Raw genomic sequence first — 19,532 nt, 5'->3', positions numbered from 1 at the left:
TAGTAGTAGTAGTAGTAGTAGTAGTAGTAGTAGTAGTAGTAGTAGTAGTAGTAGTAGTAGTAGTAGTAGTAGTAGTAGTAGTAGTAGTAGTAGTAGTAGTAGTAGTAGTAGTAGTAGTAGTAGTAGTAGTAGTAGTAGTAGTAGTAATAATAATAATAATAATAAAGAAAGAGAAGAAGAAGAAGATGATGAGAACTTGGAGATGGAAAATTAATGTAAGGATTAAACAATAATAATAACAAATGTCAAGGTTAGAGGTTCCACTAATGGTATATCAAACAAGTATAGTATAAACTCTTATTATTGAATTGGAAACCACACACAAAGGAGGTTCCAATCAGATTATATATTGTTAACATGATTACATTAGTCATCTTATTCAATTAATGCTAATACTTGTAAATCTCGTCAAGCATTTATGATTATAACTTATGTTAACAACAAATCAACTTCCTTTCATAGCTCAGGTGTCGGTTATACCATACAATATGGGCTATGAAAGTGCCAAACATTTGTTGTACCAAGTGTTATACAACATAAATCAAGATTAATCATTTAACAAGAAAAGTATTAAAGAGTGAACAAGATAACAAATACAAAATATGTTAGTATCAAACATTAAAGTCCATATTGAGTTTACACTATACTTATTCTTACACCATTAGTGTAACCTTTTCACCTTGACATAATAAACTTAGCTAGACATAATGAAAGAAAGAAAAATAAATAAACAAAATAAGAACATAAATAAGATAAAAGTTAGCTAAGTAAATGAAAGGCATCAACTTGATATTAATGAAAGCAAAGCATAAACATTACAAAAAATATAAAGAGAGAAAGCAAGAGCATGATCTTTATCTGGAAACCAAGATGCCTAAATGCATGGCAAATGCCACCTTTTATAGGCCAAAATTAGGAACTATTGATTTGATGACTTATTGATGAGTGAGTGGCCAATTCTTGACTTGGTGACAATCTTTATCTTCTCTTGTTTGCCCAAATTGTCACTGATAAAGTCAAAATTAGAACCCCTTGCAAACATGAAAGTTGTTGGAAATTGTCTCAGCTTTCTTGTGTAAAAACTTCAGCTCATTTGGACTTCTAGAACTCTAGATATGGGCCAAACACTGAACAGTGCTCGAGCTGGAAGACAGATTCAGACTTCTTTGTTGTTGCTCTAATTTGGACTTGGAAATGGCCTTTTTAGATCTTGGGCTCCATATGAAAGTTGTAGGCCTATATCTTACCTTTACATTCATATAAAGTGGACCTAAATCTGAGATCTACAGCTCTATATATGATCCAATCACCGAATAGTGTTCCGGTATGGATTGCGCCAACATCTCTTTTCTAAATTTAGCCATCTCTTTGTCTTTTCAATTTCAGTTCTTAAATTCATCAATCAATCCTTTCATTTATGTGATAGGCCTGCATTTAAAATGAACATTTACCACAAATTAAAGGTATCTTATGTTATTAGATATATTATTATAAAACATGCTTTAGTTAAGGAGTTATTGATACTTCAAGTGCTAAATGACGATATAAAACCTTGATAAAAATGCACTTTTAAGTACTAATGAAAAATTAATATTATTATTATAGTTAACCTCCTTGTGGTTTGATCCCGATTTTGTTAGATTATTTATTACTTCAACACTCCTACACTTGGAAGAAGATATCAATATTTTGGTCGTGTCAAGTTTTTGACGCCGTTGCTAGGGAGGTAAATTCTTGTATAAATTATAATATTTATTTTATGTTATATTTTCACTTTTCTTTTATCTAACTTTATTTCTTTTATTTTTTTTCATTTTCTTCTTCATTTTCTTCTTTTTTTATACATGCATGAGAGTTTAGTCAAGTACATTAAGTGGTAGACTTTGTCGGGTATTTTCATCATTTTCAAAAAATATGATCAAAGAAGATAACGAGTCACGTCATAATAAGAATAACCATGTTAGAACACTTAAAGACCACATGAATCCCAAAAGAACAAATGCACCCTCATGCATAGTTTTCCCTCTTGATGCATCTCATTTTAATTTTAAACTAGACGTTATTCAACTTTTACTTTCATTTTATGACTTAGATTTATAAAATCCATACTTGCATTTAAGAGAATTTGAGGAGGTCTGTGACACCTATAATAACTTAAATTGGAACATAAACACAATTAGATTAAAGCTTTTTCCTTTTTCATTAAAAGATAAAGCTAAAATATGGCTATAAAATTTGAGGCTAAGATCCATTCATATTTGGGATGAAATGCAACAATAGTTTTTAAAGAAGTTTTTCTCTTCTTATAGAACAAACTCTTTCAAAAGATAAATTACCATTTTCACTAAAAAATCAGGAGAAACATTTTATTAATGTTATGATAGGTATTAAGACTTGTTTAATACTTGCCCTCATCATAGTTTTGAAATATGGAGATTTGTTTCATATTTTTATGAAGGGTTAACACCTAAAGTTAGACAAATAATGTAATTGATATGCAATAAAACTTTTAAAGATAAAGACCCTAATGAAGCAATTGAGTACCTAGACTTGCTAGCTGAAAATGCTCAAAATTGGGGCACTATAGGCATTTACGAGGGACCGGGTAAAACTCAACCTCATACATCTAGTGGAGGAATGTATAACCTTAAGGAAGATCATGACCTCCAAGTCAAGTTTACATTTTTAGCTAGAAAAGTCAAGGCATTAGAATTGAAAAAGAGTGGTCAATTAAAATATGTTCAAGACATTATATGCCAAATCTATGAAACTAATAAACACTCAACCAATGACTGTTCAGCTTTACCTTTCTTCAAAGAATGCCTCTATGAACATGCTCATTCTTTAAACAGTTTTCAAATGCTCAATCATAACCCATACTTACAAACATATAACCCTGGTTAGAGAAATCATCCAAATTTAAGTTAGAAGAATGATGCACAAACTTCATAACCACCATTTCAAGCATACCATAATTTTTAAAATTCTTATAGATACATACCTCTTTATGCTCCACCTCCTAAAAGAAATCTTGAGGAAATTTTGTATGCATTCATTAAAAAGCAAGAGACAATCAACACTCAACTTGTTTAAAGCATAACAGATTTTAAAGATACTCTGGAAAAATTCACATCTACTCTCAATTTTTAAAGAAAGGTAAGTTTCCATCTCAACCACAATGAAACTCAAAGGGAAATACAATGCAAGTGCAAGCAACTTCGGAAGCCAACAAATGAATCAAGTCCAATTAATAATTACTATCCACAGTGGTAAGCTTATTGAAAAACCAATTCTTGAACTTTGTAAGAAAGATGATGTGTCAATTTGTAAGAGTAAAGAAGACGTTAAACCTGAACATTGCAAAGAAAAAACTGATTCCCCACCAGTACTTCTATTTCCTTATGCCATGACCAAACTAAGGGAAGTCAATCACGATTCTGAAATCTTTAAAACTTTAAAACAGGAAGTTCTTAAGTGACGTGCAAAAATATCAATTTAATGCCTTGGTTTGTTAAAAATATCAATTTTCTTATTTTAGAATTTTTGCCAGCTCATTTGTATAACCAAGATAAAAGAAAGTTCTTAAGCAACGTGCAAAACTTTTATTGGGAGTTCTTAAGTGACGTGCAAAAATATCAATTTAATGCCTTGGTTTGTTAAAAATATCAATTTTCTTATTTTAGAATTTTTGCCAGCTCATTTGTATAACCAAGATAAAAGAAAGTTCTTAAGCAACGTGCAAAACTTTTATTGGGATGACTCTTATTTATTCAAATATTGTCTTGATCAAATATTGCAAAGATGCATTCCTAACAATGAGGTAAGTAATGTCATTAAATGTTTTTTACTCTAAGGCATGTGGGGATCATTTTTTGTTAAAAATAAGGACTACAAAAATCTTACAAAGTGGATTTTACTAGCTCACTATATTCAAGGACTCACATGCATTCTGCAAAACTTATGAAAATTATCAAAGGGTGAGATTTATTTCAAAATATAGAGTTTTTAGATAATCTTCTATTGACTCTTAAGTCTCATCATTGTGGAGATATGCATCGTGCAATTTATGACTTATGATCCTATTTTTATAAAGAACATGTTTGGTATAGTTTTGGAAATTTGACTAAAAAAGGCGTTTTTAAGAAAACTGAATGAGAAGCCTATTCCTAGCCCATAAAGGGCATTTAAGTCATTCTTAAATATAAAACCGAAAGAAGATATGAGCCACAATCACAACTACTTACACATATATATGTTTTCAAAAAGAGAGAGAGAGAGAGAAAGAGAGAGAAAGACTCCAGCTAGACTATATATATGTGGTATGATTACATTTTCTGTTTCTCATCTTTAAAATCTTCTCTTCCTTCCTTTTATTTGTATTTAACCTATACATTCAACAGATATAGAAGTGCGTAAGTTCCTCAATTCATCACATAAAAAATATTTGTGTTTTTTGTGGATCTAGTCCTAGAAAGAAAATAGAGTTTTTAGAATCAGCAAATCATCTTGGTCAGGTACTACTTGAGAGAAAGATTCATTTAGTGTATGAGAAAGTCAGTCTTGGATTAATGAGGGATGTGTCAATAGCTGCATTTTTAGAAGGTAGTCAAATTTTGAAGGTTGTCCCCAAAGCTTTAGCAAAAGTAAACATTATTAGAAAAATAATTGAAGAGGAATTACAGGTCTTTACAATGTCTGATCGAATGAATGTAATATTTAAATACGTTGATGTCTTCATTGCCTTACCAGCTGGTTTGGGCACATTAAAGAAGATCTTTCATATTTTCTCTTGTGCTCAACTTTACATTCACTATAAACCTATTGTTTAGCTTAATGTTAATGGTTTTTATGATAAATTATTGTCTTTTCTTGATCATGTTGTGGAACGTAATTTTTTAACATCTTCGGCACAACAAATCATAATTTCTGTTGTTACTGCTGAACAATTGATTGACCAACTACAATCTTTCATCCCTATAATTGATCCCTTCATGAGTCACATAAATTGATCAACTAAGTAAAGCCATAAAAAACTTAGATTGGATTTGAGCCTTCATTTATGAAACCTTGTGCACTTTTATTTTATTAATAGCATATTATTTTGTTTTTTTTTTTATATATTTGTTTAAGTGTGTTTCGAGATTATCAATGTTCATTGTTTCAGATGTCTTTTATACTCTATCTTTCTACTTTAGGACATTAAGAACAATGTCTCATTTTAGTTGGGGGGAAAAGGTAGTAGTTGACATTAAAAAAATCCTGTTTTTGCTATTATTAAAAACTATTTGACAAAACTGTTATCAGAATGAAAGAGTAAGGAAGAATTTTATTGACTCTTGAGACACATCTTGGTAAATATTTTTCAATGGTTATTTGCAATTTTCATAAGAAGGTCTATCACACGCTTCTCATGAAATATTCATATTTACAAACTCTCGCATTATTATTACTTGATTCTACTCATATACTCATTTAACAAGTATTCTTAAATCTTTATTTTCACACACACACTTTAACATATGATTGTGGGTTATGCATTGAATTATTATATTAATTATGTTTTTTTTAAAGGTAATAACTAAAGGAAAGAGATAATATAGAATTTACAAAAAAAAAAAAATAACAATAAATTTAATTAAATAAATAAATAAAAACATAGATAAGTTTAATTTCGTAGCTTCCCTAACCTAAGCAATTAAGCCCAAATGGGTATTTTAACACCTAATACCCTAAAGTCAACTGACTTGGGAGCTATTGGCCCGTTACATGGGTTGAGGAGAAAAGCTTAAGGGAATCAAACATTGCACTATCTGCGTATTAATATTTGCAACCCCAGTTACTATACTCGTAGGGGTGTATCAACACATAATGTCCTAAGACCAACTAGTCTAGGAGTCATTAGCCGAAAACTTGTTACATAGGTTAAAGATTTATTGTGTTATTTGTATATATATTAAAAATCATAAAAAATAATAAAAAAAGAAAAAAAAGATGATAATCCCAACCTAAGAAAGTTAACCTTAAACATTATAACAAAATATTGTTTTCTTCCAATAAAAACCTCATCATCTATGTTTTCATACATTAAGCATATAAAAGCAAGGTTTATTAACATCTTGTTTAAGAAGTATAAAGTAGATATATAAATTTAATGAGAGTTTGTTTGCTTAGATAGATTAATGAATGATGAATGCCTTGCTTTGTGGAACTTGTAAATTCTTTTTCTATTTTAACACTTTGATTACTAGGGACTAGTAATAAGCTAGTTGGGGAGCATGATTAGTCCTTAAAAGTGTCTTGTTATCAAGGTTTTATATCATCATTTTGCACTTGAAGTATCAATAACTCCTTAATTAGAGCATGCTATAATAACATATCTAATAAATATAAGATACATTTAATTTGTGGTAAATATTCATCTTAAATGTAGGTCTATCACATAAATAAAAGGATTAATTGATGAGTTTAACTACTGAAATTGAAAAGACAAAGAGAGAGTTAAGATTAGAAAAGAGATGTTGGTTCAGTTCAAACTGGAACATAGTTTAGTGATTGGGTCATATCTGGAGTTGTAGATTTTGGATTTCAATTTGGTTTATTTGGGTAGAAAGCTAATACATAGATCTAAAATATTCATGTGGAATACAAGACTCAATTCTGCTGTTTGGAAGTCCAAATCTTAGCAATAATCAAGAAGTCTAAATCTGTCCTACAGCCTAGACACTGTTCAATGTTCAACCCATATCTTGAGCTCTAGAAGCCTAAATAACCTTAATTTTTTTTGTTGGAAAAGTAAGTCAATTTTTTAGAACTTTTTTGAATCAAATCTATTCAAATTTTGATGTTAGCAATGAATTTTTTTGTTAGAAAAGTAAGTCAATTTTCTAGAACTTTCTTGAATCAAGTCTATTGAAATTCTGATGTTAGCAATGATATTTTATTTAGACAAGAAGATAAGGATTATCACTAAGTCAAGATGTGGCCACCCATTCAATAATTAGTTAACAAATCAATAATTCCTAATTTTAGCATATAAAAACCCCATCATCTATGTTTTCATATATTGAGCATATAAAAAAAAGATTTATTAATATCTTGTTTAAAAAGTATAAAATAGATATATAAATTTAATGAGAGTTTGTTTATTTGAATAGATTAATGGAAGTTAAATGATGAATGTCTTGCTTTATGGAACTTGAAAATTATTTTTCTATTTTAACACTTTGATTATTAAGCACTAGTAATAAGTTGGTTAGAGGGTCTGATTAGTACTTAAAAGTGTATTTTTATTAAAGTTTTATATCATTATTTTGCACTTGAAGTATCAATAACTCTTTAACTAGAGCATACTTTATAATAACATATCTAATAAATATAAGATATATTTAATTTATGGTAAATGTTCATCTTAATGAAGTAAATCATTTAATGAATTTAATGAAGTTGTAATAAGGCAAAACAAATTTACATGATTGTCTTGAAAACAAACTCTCTTTTTTTAAGTGGCATTCATATTAGACCATTTAAAGTAAAACATTTAATGAAGTTGAAATAACAAACTAGAAAAACTGATTTTGTGGTGGAATGTGAAGTTGTCATTTTAAGGAGGTAGTGTTTAGAAAAATCTCTTTTTTATATAAAAGATTAAAAATTAGGTATAATTCAAGAAACCTAAACAATACGTTCGGAAACTAAAAAACAAGTAGTTTTTAAATTAAATTGATTGGTTCAAAACATTTGAAATTTTAGATATATTTTAAAACAAGATCAAATGATTTTAGAGAAATAATGTTAGTTTCATATCATACTTCGTTAATATTATCAATTGATTTTAATGCAAGTATGAAGAGTTAACATTTCTTGGTTTAAGAAATTCAACAATACATGGGGCATTTTTTACAAATAAAATAAAAATATGTGTGTGAAGTATAGAGAAAAATAATTCTTCACCATAAAACATGGAAAAAGAACTTAAATAAATTGTGAATTTGAAGAATCAACCAACATCCAATTTCATAGCTCTCACTCTTTTTTATTTATTATTATTTTTATTAATATAGGTATCTAAGTCAACTTATTTGTGCCTCGATTAATCTTACGGGCCCTGAAGTTAATGATCATGTAAACTTTCAGTAATCCTGAAGTTTATAAGACTCAAACTGGTGACCTATAAGAAGCAAACCTAGGATCTGATCAATTGCGCTTTGCCCCTTGAGGTTACATTTATTCATAAGCCTGGTGGTGATGTTTTCTATATTTTGGTGTATATGGTATATGGATGATATAGCTATGACAAAAATCAGTCATAGTATTGTTCATCATCTTATAACACAACTTTCTCAGAAGTTCGAACTTGTTAACTTACAAGATCTTCACTATTTTCTTGATCTTGAAGTTAAGAGAAAGTTAATTCAATGATTCTTTCCTAATAAGAGTATCTTTTTGACTTGCTGTATAGGATTATAATAGACAAGGTCAAACTAGTAGGCACTCCAATGGCTTTCAGCACCATCCTTAATCTTGTTGATGGTGAACTAATGGCTGATACTACAATACATAGAATGATTGTTGGATCTCTTCATTAATATGCCCCATAACAAGTCTTGATTTATCCTTTTGTGTTAGTAAGCTTTGCTAATTTATTATATTGTCTAGATTATTAACCTATCTAGTTATTAAGACTGTCATTGAATTAAATTTTTAATGTAGACGCTATGGTTATTTAATAATTAAGGTTAGTTATACTATAAATTAGTTAATTAACTAATATTACAAAAAGATAAATATTAAAAATATAAAATGACATTGTTTCAATTATCAATTTTGATTTTTAAAGGTAGATGTTTATTTGATACCAAGAGTTTTCTCTTAATAAGTTATAACTTATTTAATTTAGTTTGATTACTTTATTTCTTTTATCCTAACATAGTTTAGATAATCTCAACCCACCCTTAACTTTGAATCATTTAGTGTAAAGATTTGAATTAGATTTTTATTCTGAGATCAATCCTTTACTTGTTTTATATTATCTTATTTGTTTAAGTTATGATAAGTAATTTGCATGACCATAATATTACAACAATATCGAATGATTATTTTATTGGTAACACTCATCTATCAAGCTTATTATTATCCATGAACAAAGCTACGCGTGAAGTTTTCCTAGCTTCATCAATATTTTTTTTTATGAATGTAATAAAAAAAAGAGAGTTTTAGGTGAGAAGAGATATACCCTCACATAATTTTAAAAACAAACCTTTATTTTTAATATTACAGAATATTTAGAGTGGAATATTATTTTGACTTGTGTAGTTAAAACAAATAGCAAGTTATTCCTTTGAACAATTTTGTTTCAATCTGGATAAATTTTATATGAACATGAAAGGTATGCTTTTGCTTATGAAGATATTGTATTCTAATAAGACTTGTACTTGTGATTATAATTCTTTGGCAGACTTTAATTAAGAGGGCGGGATATTCAATAAAATTTTTGAATTAAGTAGCTAGCCACGCCTTAGAATCCTTTAACCCAATTACAACGCATACAAGATATCAAGAAAATCTTGACTAATTACAAAACCCCAAAAAAGTACTATTGACTTTTACAGAGAAAAGACAATTGCCCAGCTAATCCTATCTCTCATCTGAGCATCTGCATTGTGCCCACCGTATTAGCAGCAGGGTCGAAATTCTTTACCAAAGAAGAATAACCAACACTAGGCATTGTAACTCCGGTGAAGCCAAAACCACCCATTGGCCTATTAGCACCAATTTGTTCTAAAGATTGCACTTGCATCTTCAAGAATTTCACATAATGTATAGCCTCATCTAACATAGTAGCCGTGTCCATTTTGTTGCCTCCTGGAACTAATCTCTGGAGAATCCTTATCCTCTCACTTATTCTTTCCCTTCTATGCCTCGCAGCTACACTTTGTGGATCCTTAGATATCTTGACATTCTTTCTTTTTGGAGGCTTTACCGATTCCGGGTCTATATGTGCTGGTTGCATTGCTGCTATGCGAAAGATCATCTCTCTAATTGTTGTAGTTGAGTTTTTCTTCTCTATTGAAGATAAGAAAGAGTTTGCATTTGAGAATGGAGTAACATATCTGAATTTTTTGGCCATCATGTCGTGTTGAAGAGATGGTGTCACTGGTTCTTGGATTGGAGTGCCCATGAATGGCATGGAGCAAGGTGGATTTATCAGTGGTGGTGAAGATGCATGTGGATTATGCCAGATAGGTGGCGAAGCTACAGTATTAGCTGTAGGATTCCCGTTGGAGAATTGTATTTCTTGTAGTAGTGTTGAAGTGTTAGTAGTGTTGTAAAAAGGCTGGCTGAAAAAATCAGGAAGCTTTTCCATCTGCATCATCATTGTCATCATATCCATATGTTCATCTCCTGATGATGATTTCATCATGTCCACATCCATTGATTCTAACAATCTTGGAAACTGCCCCCCCAAGGTATCAGGAAAAAAAAACAGAAAGTGTGTGTCAAGTGTATGTAGAAGAGCTAGGGAGGGACGGGGGAGGGAATAGGTTGATAACTAGGATATATTCACAGACTGAACAACTGAGCAACAGAGGTATGGAGGAGCAGATAGAAGAGAGGCTTACGAGGGAGATTTTAAGGGCTTTGTCGCTTGATAAACATTGCAGAGATAAAGGAGAAAGAAAATATTATAAAAACAAGTGTGTTCAGATTATTTCAGAAACCCATCACCATTTCAGTTGGGTTAAAGGAAGTGGAAGGCTTTACATGGCAACTGTATGGTATATTTTATTCATGCAAAGTTGCAGAGAGACCGGCCGTGATGCAGGGCTAGCCAGAGGATACTGACAGCTGTCTCATCTTTACTTTTGACAAAATGTCAACTGCAACTATAAAAGATCAATGGTAAATAGATCTTACAAGGATTTAGGCCCACAAAGTAGAGGGCTACGATTAAAGGGATCTGGTGCCTGAACCACATAATTTGAAATTCTTTTTTTTTTTTTATTAATATAGGTATCCGGGCTAGCTTGCGTGCACCATGACTAATCTAATGGGTCCTAAAATTAACGACTATATAAACCTTTAGTAGTCATTATATGAGCAATCAAGAATTCAAATATAAGATAACATAAAAAGCAAACTCCTAATCCCAAATTTATGGCCCTTTTCAAGTGCTCTTGCTCTAATTGAGAGCTGTGCAAGTGCATTGCTTTGCTTTGCCTAGAAATTTTACATTTTTGCAATTAATAATGACCCGTGAAACCCACCATTCACATGACATATGTCAGAAGATCAACCAACCAGACCACCCCTTCCATTTGGGATGGATGACCGACCTGGCAGCCGGTGAAGAATTCTGGTGTGTCAGTTGCCGTAGTATGTACACTAGACTCGAATTACTGAAGTGGCTTGCTTTTAAAAAATATTTTAAAAAAATTTTAATTTTTTTAATTTTAAATTAGTATTTTTTAGTATTTTAATGTGTTAATATAAAAAATAATTTTTTAAAAATAAAAAAATATTATTTTAATATATTTTTAAATAAAATATATATTTACTCTATATACATAACCATGTACTGATACAGGTCTCACACTGATTCCTCTCTGGCACACTTTCCAATGTGGATTGAGAGATGGATGCTGATGCTGACCCCTAGTGCAAGTACACAAACTGATCATTTTCTGTAATGATTCTAGCTTGTAATTGCTTTTACTTCTGTACTGTATAAAGTAGCTTTCAGCTTTCATGGAATTGTAAATTTAGCTAGGATTTGAACAGAGATTATAAAATTTATATTAATGCAGAGAATAGACATATATAGTGGTTCCCAACTTCGAATTTTAACCCCATGCCGTTCAGCATTAAAGATATCTTCTCATACATTGAATTTGAGTCCACTCCATTGTCCACAACCAAATTGTTCTTGCAAATCCTTCAAAGATTTTATATCTTGAAATATGATAAATTGATGAAAAATCCATGACAACAACTAAATCAAGTCTTTAGACGTGTAGGAAAAATGATATTCATGACATTAAAAGGCATTTGATTCATACATTAATAGGTTTTAGTTTCAGTTCACTTCAAAAAAAGAAATATATGTGAGGAAATGGAACATATGGCTTGTGTACATTATACAATCTTACAGCAATCAAGCAATTATTAGGGGAAGACTAAATTGATTTATATATGATCCACAATTAATTTAATTATTGATGATTAAGATTGCTGTCAATTTGATTTATTTGTGATTTAACGAGGAATTGAATAGAGAATATGTTCTGTCTTAAAAGTGCCTAGCAAGACAGAGAGTATCTAATTAGATATGAAAAGTATGGATCCGTTTGTTTGCAGGAAAGTTGTGTTTTTTTGAAAAGTAAATTTTGAGAAAGTATTTTCCGATGTTTGGTAGTTTTATGGAAAATAAACTGGAAAATATTTTCCAGTATTTGGTTATGTTATGGAAAATAAACTGGAAAATAATTTATTAATGAATTAATTTTTTTTTCAAGTTTATCTAATATATATAAAATATTTAATCACTTACAATAAAAAAAATGAAATCTAAAAGGTATAATGATGATTTTTTTTTTATTATATCCTATATTCATACATAGCTTATTTTATAAAATATAACTATATATGTCATATCATATTATAGAGAAATAAGCTTGTGAAATATTTTTTACGTAAAACCTATTAATATATTTTTTTTCAATTTTAAAAGCTTAAAATAAGTTTTTTTTTATATGAAGAAAGCCAAATTAGTTTATGGTAAGAGTTATATATTTGGGTTTTTTTTTGTTATGAAGAATTTTTTAAAAGATAAATACATACAAAAATATTTTTATGGGTTTTTTGGATAAATATTTTTTTTGTACAGGTAAAGGCAATTATCTCTTTAATATCCCTTTAATATATATCAAATAAACATCAAGATATAAATATAAATATCTAACATCAAACATAAGCATGTTAGATCGAATTAAATAAGTAAACACACTCATTAAATAACAAACATAGTCTGAACTCAAATTTTGAATATAGTCAAACCATCTTAGCAAGCAAGCCCGTAGTAGTGTCGGTTCACAAAATTCTGAACCCAAATTTTCCTCAAATTAGCATTTTTTTACTATAAATGCTTTTGCCAACATTTCATTTTAGACCAAATGATCAAATGAATCCCCAAGAATGATCTCATCAAAACCTTCAATTTTCATCACTTCCGTATACAATGCATTAACATCAAGTTGATTTTTGCTGAGGCTTTGAATTGCAAATGCTACATCTCCAATCTATTTAGACAACTTTTCAATACCATCATCTTCATACATGTGATTTCTCTTCCTATGTTGCCTCTTTTGTGTACTAGAGGAAGATGTTTCTTTTCTCTTTTAACTTTCTTCATATTCACCTTTATTTTCAATTGAAATTGATTGCTCTTTAGTGTTCTCTTCTAAGTTGACATCAGCATATGATTTGATATAATTTCCGGTTTCCATGTCTTTTCCAACAACAATTGTCATTGCCTCATACATATCAAGTTTTTTGTTGAGAAACTTGTCATGATTGGGATGCACATGTTCATAAAGTTTAGAATATGCAATTTTTTAGTTTATTGTATAACATTTTAGAAACAAAAGTAATTATAAAAATTACAAAGAGTATAATATTTATCATACCTTTACTTCTTCATCATATACATCTTTCGAAACTGTAATCATATTCAAACAATCATCTCAGCCAAAGCCACTTTTATTTTTAAGTTTGGTTATTATTCTCCATTTTTTTTCACCATCTTGAGATGATTGTCCACATGCTTAGGCTCGCATTGGACGTTGAACTTTTGACTTATTTTTGTAGCCACCGTAACAAAAGATTCTGCTTTAAAGGTCGAAGAATGTTTGCTTCCTTTAAGTGCCTTCTTAGCTAATATCTCAAGCAACATGTGAGACAAAGGCTTAGATCATGTGAAGTGCTTACCTGATTGATATTTAAAAGTGTATTTTTATCAAGGTTTCATATCATCATTTTGCACTTGAAGTATCAATAACTTCTTAACTAAAGCATGTTTTATAATAATATATCTAATAATATAAGAGTCCTTTAATTTATGGTAAATGTTCATTTAAAATTTATAAAAACACAATTACTTGCTCCTTAATCGACACATTTTGAGTTGATCATAATAGGTCATGACTTGTGAGAACATCACACAATCTATAAAAGATAATAGGTTTCATACGAATTTGTTCAACGTAATGTCTAGTACCTCGATTCAAAATGCTTTTAAAATAAAATTCTCATTGAGCAATTGCATTTATACGTGGTTCTCTTAGTATATAAATTGTATTTCTTTCTAGTTCAATAATAGTTACCCTTGTAGCTATCACAGTTACAGCTGCACTCATATATGCTGCATGAATTATCTTACTATTCATATCATGAAAGTGAAGTTTTCTGATAACAAAACCTAAAAATTTAGGGAAATAAATATTAAAAAAAGCATATAAAATACTCACACAATTAATACAATAAATTATGCTCAAAGAAGCGGACAACGTATAATAGTTACACCAATGATATCTGATTCCCTAAAAAAATAAGGTCTTAAAATATATTATTTAAGACCATAACATTCAATTTCTCGATGATAAAACTATTTTAAAAATTATACATTTCATTAGTTCACAACGATCAATAGGCATTGAGCAATAAAATCCATATAATTACTGGCATAATCACACAAATTTATCCATATATAATAAATATAATCAAACACTAATCATTAATTAATCAAAGCAAAATAAAACACAAATTTATATTTATTAGGGTTCTGTTATAATTTCGTTATTCCCATCTCATTCTCCAGTTCCCCACAACCTATCGGTTTCTATAATTCCTTATTTTTCCTGTTATATTCATTTTTTATTTCCCCTGTTATAACCGGTTGGTTATTATTCCCCATTAACATCTCCAATTGCATTGTTCCATTCCCCATTTCTGTTGTTATTCATTCCCCATTTTCCCTATAATTTCGTTATAACTGGTTTGTATAATTCCCTATTAGTATTCAACAATTTCACTATTCCCATTCCCCTCTCATTCCCCTCCCATTCCCCTCTCCTCTCGGTTCCAGTTCCCCCAATTCCCCTGTTCCTATTTTGTTTGTAAAGTTCACAGAAATCACTATAAAAGAGAGCAAGGGTTCTTTGTAAAAGTTCATAAAAATCTTCCCCCTCCCCTTTTTGTCTCTCTTTGCTAATTGATCGCCCCCTAGTAGAAATCGCCCCCCTCACAGAAATCGATCGCCCCCTAGCAGAAATCGCCCCCCTCACAAAAATCGATCCTTGTTTTGCCTCACTGTTCATAGAAATCACCCCCCCACCGTTTTGCCTCTCTCTGTTCACAGTTATCTCCTCCCCCCACCCTCGATTTTGTCTCTCTGTTTGGTTAGTGAGCTGCCGATTGATTAGTACTTAAAAGTGCATTTGTGATTCATGAAGAAGAAAACAGTAGAAGAAAAAATGTGTTTTTTTTTTTTGGTTGCTTGATTAGTCGAATGTGATGAGATTAAGATGAAGAGTTATGGAAATATTATGGAAAAAATATGACAATAGCAGTAGCAGATTTATCAAAGATTTATGCCATTATTTTTACAGATCTACGTAGAAGAAGATAAAAAACATAAAGGAAATAAAGAGAAAAAAATACCTGAAATTAATTGATCCAGAAAAATATTCTTGTTCCTGCTCAGTTTCCAATTGATTTTGAAGAAAAAAAGACTGTGATTTTGAAGAAAAAGTTCTCAGAGCTGTGTATGAGAAAATGAACGGAAGGAAAGTGTTTTAAATTAATTGATCCAGAAAAATATTCTTGTTCCTGCTCAGTTTCCAATTGATTTTGAAGAAAAAGAGACTGTGATTTTGAAGAAAAAGTTCTCAGAGCTGTGTATGAGAAAATGAACGGAAGAAAAGTGTTTTCCTTTCTTTAACAGAAGGAAAACACTTTCCTTTGGTAATGCTATTTTTTTTAGTTTGACTAGAATTCAGTTTTTTTTAACTATTTTTTCATATTATTATCAAACATGAAAAAACAAGGAAAGTGAATTCCAGAAATTCACTTTCCTGCAATCAATAGGTTGTTCTTCCTATACTCTTAAATTATTATGAAGGAAAAAGAAAAGCCTTATCTTCACAACATAAAGCTTTAAGAGATTCACGCGCAGGACCTCTGCTCGAATGGAAATATATAAAACTCACTAGAACTTGAAGATCATGCCCATTGTTCAATATTCGAGCCTCATTTCTTTTTTCTTTTACTTGGTGGTAAACTCAATATGACCACTGTATCTTGTACGATCTGAATATTGCAATTAAGTAATTAATTAATGTTGATTATGCTCATACACGCTCCATAATATGTGTGTGTGTGTTTGATGCATGGTGATATAATTTTGAACCAATGCAGAATAAGCAAAAGCAATGTATGATAGAGTTTATCCTGCATGAGGCTAAAACTATCGCGGGGGTGAAGCAATATAGAGGGAGTGCAAGAAGAATCTGTTGTGTGAGAGAGATCCATATCGTAGAGAAATTGCGAGAGCAAAAACTAATATATTTGGAGGGCACGATCGTTTCATTGATCATTTTTAAAAAAGTTAAAAAAACATAGGCAATGTTCTATTTAGCAACAACAAAAAATCATCACAAAACAAAAAGATGCCACAGCAATCTAAAACGAGCAGCAGTGCATTGCAAGGGAGCCAAGCAAAATGGTGATGGGGTAGTCCAGAGGGGCATGCAACAGTGACAAGAAAACAAGCTGTTCAGGTGTTGAATACACATAAACTATGTGTGATCCCGTTGATGGAGAAACCATGCAAATGAAAAGGGAAAATCGGTAGTGCTATGGATTAAGTGTAAGTGACCTTGCATGGATAAAAATGGCTTTCTTAATTAAAATTACGTCTTATATTCATTGCCTAGACTGTTTTTCTGTTCTGCTTATTTATTTATTTTTTTGTCTAATTAATGGCTGCGGAATTAATTATTCATGACATCTATATATAACCATTAAATTAAGCTCCATCTCAAGCATCGATCCTTTGCTCCCTTCATATAGGCTTAAGTAAGGAAGCACTATCATGGTTTGACAATTATAATTTACTCCCGTTAACTTCTCTTTTTCCTACTCCAACCACTCTTCAACTTTCCATGTTTCTCCAGTTCAACTCTGTTGGATTTTACAGTAACAGCACCACCTGGGTTAATCTTTCCAACATGTTCCTTCAAATCATTCTGAAATCACCCTTCTTCTCTATCCACAAGCATATATTATTGAAGGAATAACATCCTTTTTTCTAACTTATTCAGCAACTTTGTGTCCTTACTTTTCTAAAAGCATGCCTATTATCATAAGCCACACCATGCACTTAAAAAACTAAAATGAGCACTCCGATTCTAAGCGTAGCAATAGCCTCAAATGGAGGGACTTTCTAAGGGGTTTTACTGTCTAAATGTCGGAAAAATTGCAAAATTATATCGGGATTATTTAGGGACAGAGGTGGTGTTTGGCTTGAAGAAATCGAACTCAATTTTTCAATCAAAATGACATTCTCAATACAATTCAAAATATCGATTTTGGGTTTTTAGCTGTGTGGGCTTTAGTGGATGGAAGAAGTCTTGAAATCCCGTAAGCATATGTATATACGGAGGTGTTTATTGAAAAAGCAATTAATTGTCTGTTTATTGAAAAAGCAATTAATTGTCCTCTTATAGTAGGGTTGAGAAGTTAGGTGTCATAGCTAGTTTGTGTTAACAAAGCAATTTCAACAAAGCCTGACAAGGTTTAGTAAAGTAAAGCAGGAGAATAGTCACCTAATGATGCGATACTAGCTACATTCGCAAACGATTTATTTAAAGTGTTCATTAGTTTTATTCCAAGGTCTAAAATAAAGTGAATCAAAGAAGAATTCAATTAGCTAATTCAAAAAACTTAGGTTAAAAAGGTTAAAATCTGACACTCTTGACTTTCACCTAATTTTTTGTTTATAAATTGATGATTTATAGGAGAATTTTGGATGTAATTTTAATTGGACTAAAAACTAAACATTTATATCTTTTTAACGATATATATTAAGTTTGTTAATTCATCTAAATGAAAAAAAATGACATGTTTAAAGTAGAATTTAGAATATATTAGTAGAGTACAAAAACATAAAAGATGATAATTCCTTAAAAATTATGAATTATATTCATTATAAAGAATCCTTAATAATATTGAGAATTTATGTGACATTATTTTACTTATTTTACAAGGATTTTATATTAATAAGAAGAATTAATTGGTCAAAAATTAATTCTTAATTTATAAGGCATCATGCTTTTATTTAATAAGGATTCTTCAATAATTATTATTTTTTGATATTTTTTACTATTATTTGCAACATAGGGTGATAAATAATATTAGACTATTCTTTTATTTATTTTTATTATTTTTAAACTTTTTTAATTAGTTTGGGTTTTATTTTAATTAGGTGCATGTCTAACTCATTAGTTTTAGAGTTTACATATAAATACTCTTATGTAAAGATTTTTATTCAGTCGATGATTTTTTATCTACAAATTGTCGCATATTATGTGCCTATTTATTTTTGAGTGGTTGAGTGATTTCCAAACTAAGTTATTGATTAAACTTGTAAACTCTTTGAAAAATTGATCAACTTCATTGTGATTTATACTTCTCGTTCATATGTAATTATAGACGTATAGGGCGAGAGTGATCAATTCTATATAACTTCAGCTCTTTAAGAAAGGTTCTTTTTGGGTAAAGTTGCAAAATTTTCTTCAAACCTCAAATTAGCAATTTAAGGAACAATTCTACTTCATTTAATCGTGGTTTAGTTTAGAGGGACATTGTTGTTTGCTTGGTGGATCATTTGTTTCAATGATAGAAAATGCATTTTGATAAAGTGATTTAGATTCATATAGAGAATTAGTTGCAACAACCAATTGAGAGCTATTAATTACAAGAAAAAGACATTAGTTAGGTACTTTCCATGTATAAAAGTAAGGAAAAACTATAATTATTTATTGACAATGAAAGGCAACATCTTTTAAATGAAAGAAATGAGATTGTTGAAACCTTTGGAGAGGTGTCTTCTCTTTAAAAAGTAATTGTCTTTTTACTTGTAATGGCAAAGGATTAATGATAGCTAGTTGTATTGGTGAAAGATACAATTACTGTAAAAAAGCAACATTAGCTTTAGATGGTGCAATGGTCATAAAAATTGTTAAGTCCAATAAATAAATAGCTTTAGAGGATGAATAAGAGTTTATACTATACTTGTTTGACATACCATTAGTGGAACCTCTAACCTTGACATTTTTTATTATTATTTTTTAATCCTTACATTAATTTTCCATCTCCAACTTCTCATCATCTTCTTCTTCTTTTCCTTCTTTTTCTTTATTATTATTATTATTATTATTATTATTATTATTATTATTATTATTATTATTATTATTATT

At 30.0% G+C, this 19,532-nt stretch overlaps 1 protein-coding gene across 1 annotated transcript in view; it reads right to left on the bottom strand.

The window, feature by feature from the left end:
* LOC105112031 (uncharacterized) overlaps positions 1 to 10,432 on the bottom strand; it is a 33,066-nt gene extending 22,634 nt beyond the window's left edge. Inside the window, exon 1 of the mRNA XM_011007581.1 lies at positions 9,712 to 10,432. Coding sequence (XP_011005883.1) covers positions 9,712 to 10,432 — 721 coding nt within the window. The remainder of the gene's footprint in view (positions 1 to 9,711) is intronic.
* Between the last annotated feature and the right edge of the window lie 9,100 nt (positions 10,433 to 19,532).

Source organism: Populus euphratica, unplaced genomic scaffold, assembly GCF_000495115.2.
Source record: "Populus euphratica unplaced genomic scaffold, PopEup_1.0 scaffold386.1, whole genome shotgun sequence".
Classification (NCBI taxonomy): domain Eukaryota; kingdom Viridiplantae; phylum Streptophyta; class Magnoliopsida; order Malpighiales; family Salicaceae; genus Populus; species Populus euphratica.
This window is presented reverse-complemented; position numbering and strand designations above follow the sequence as displayed.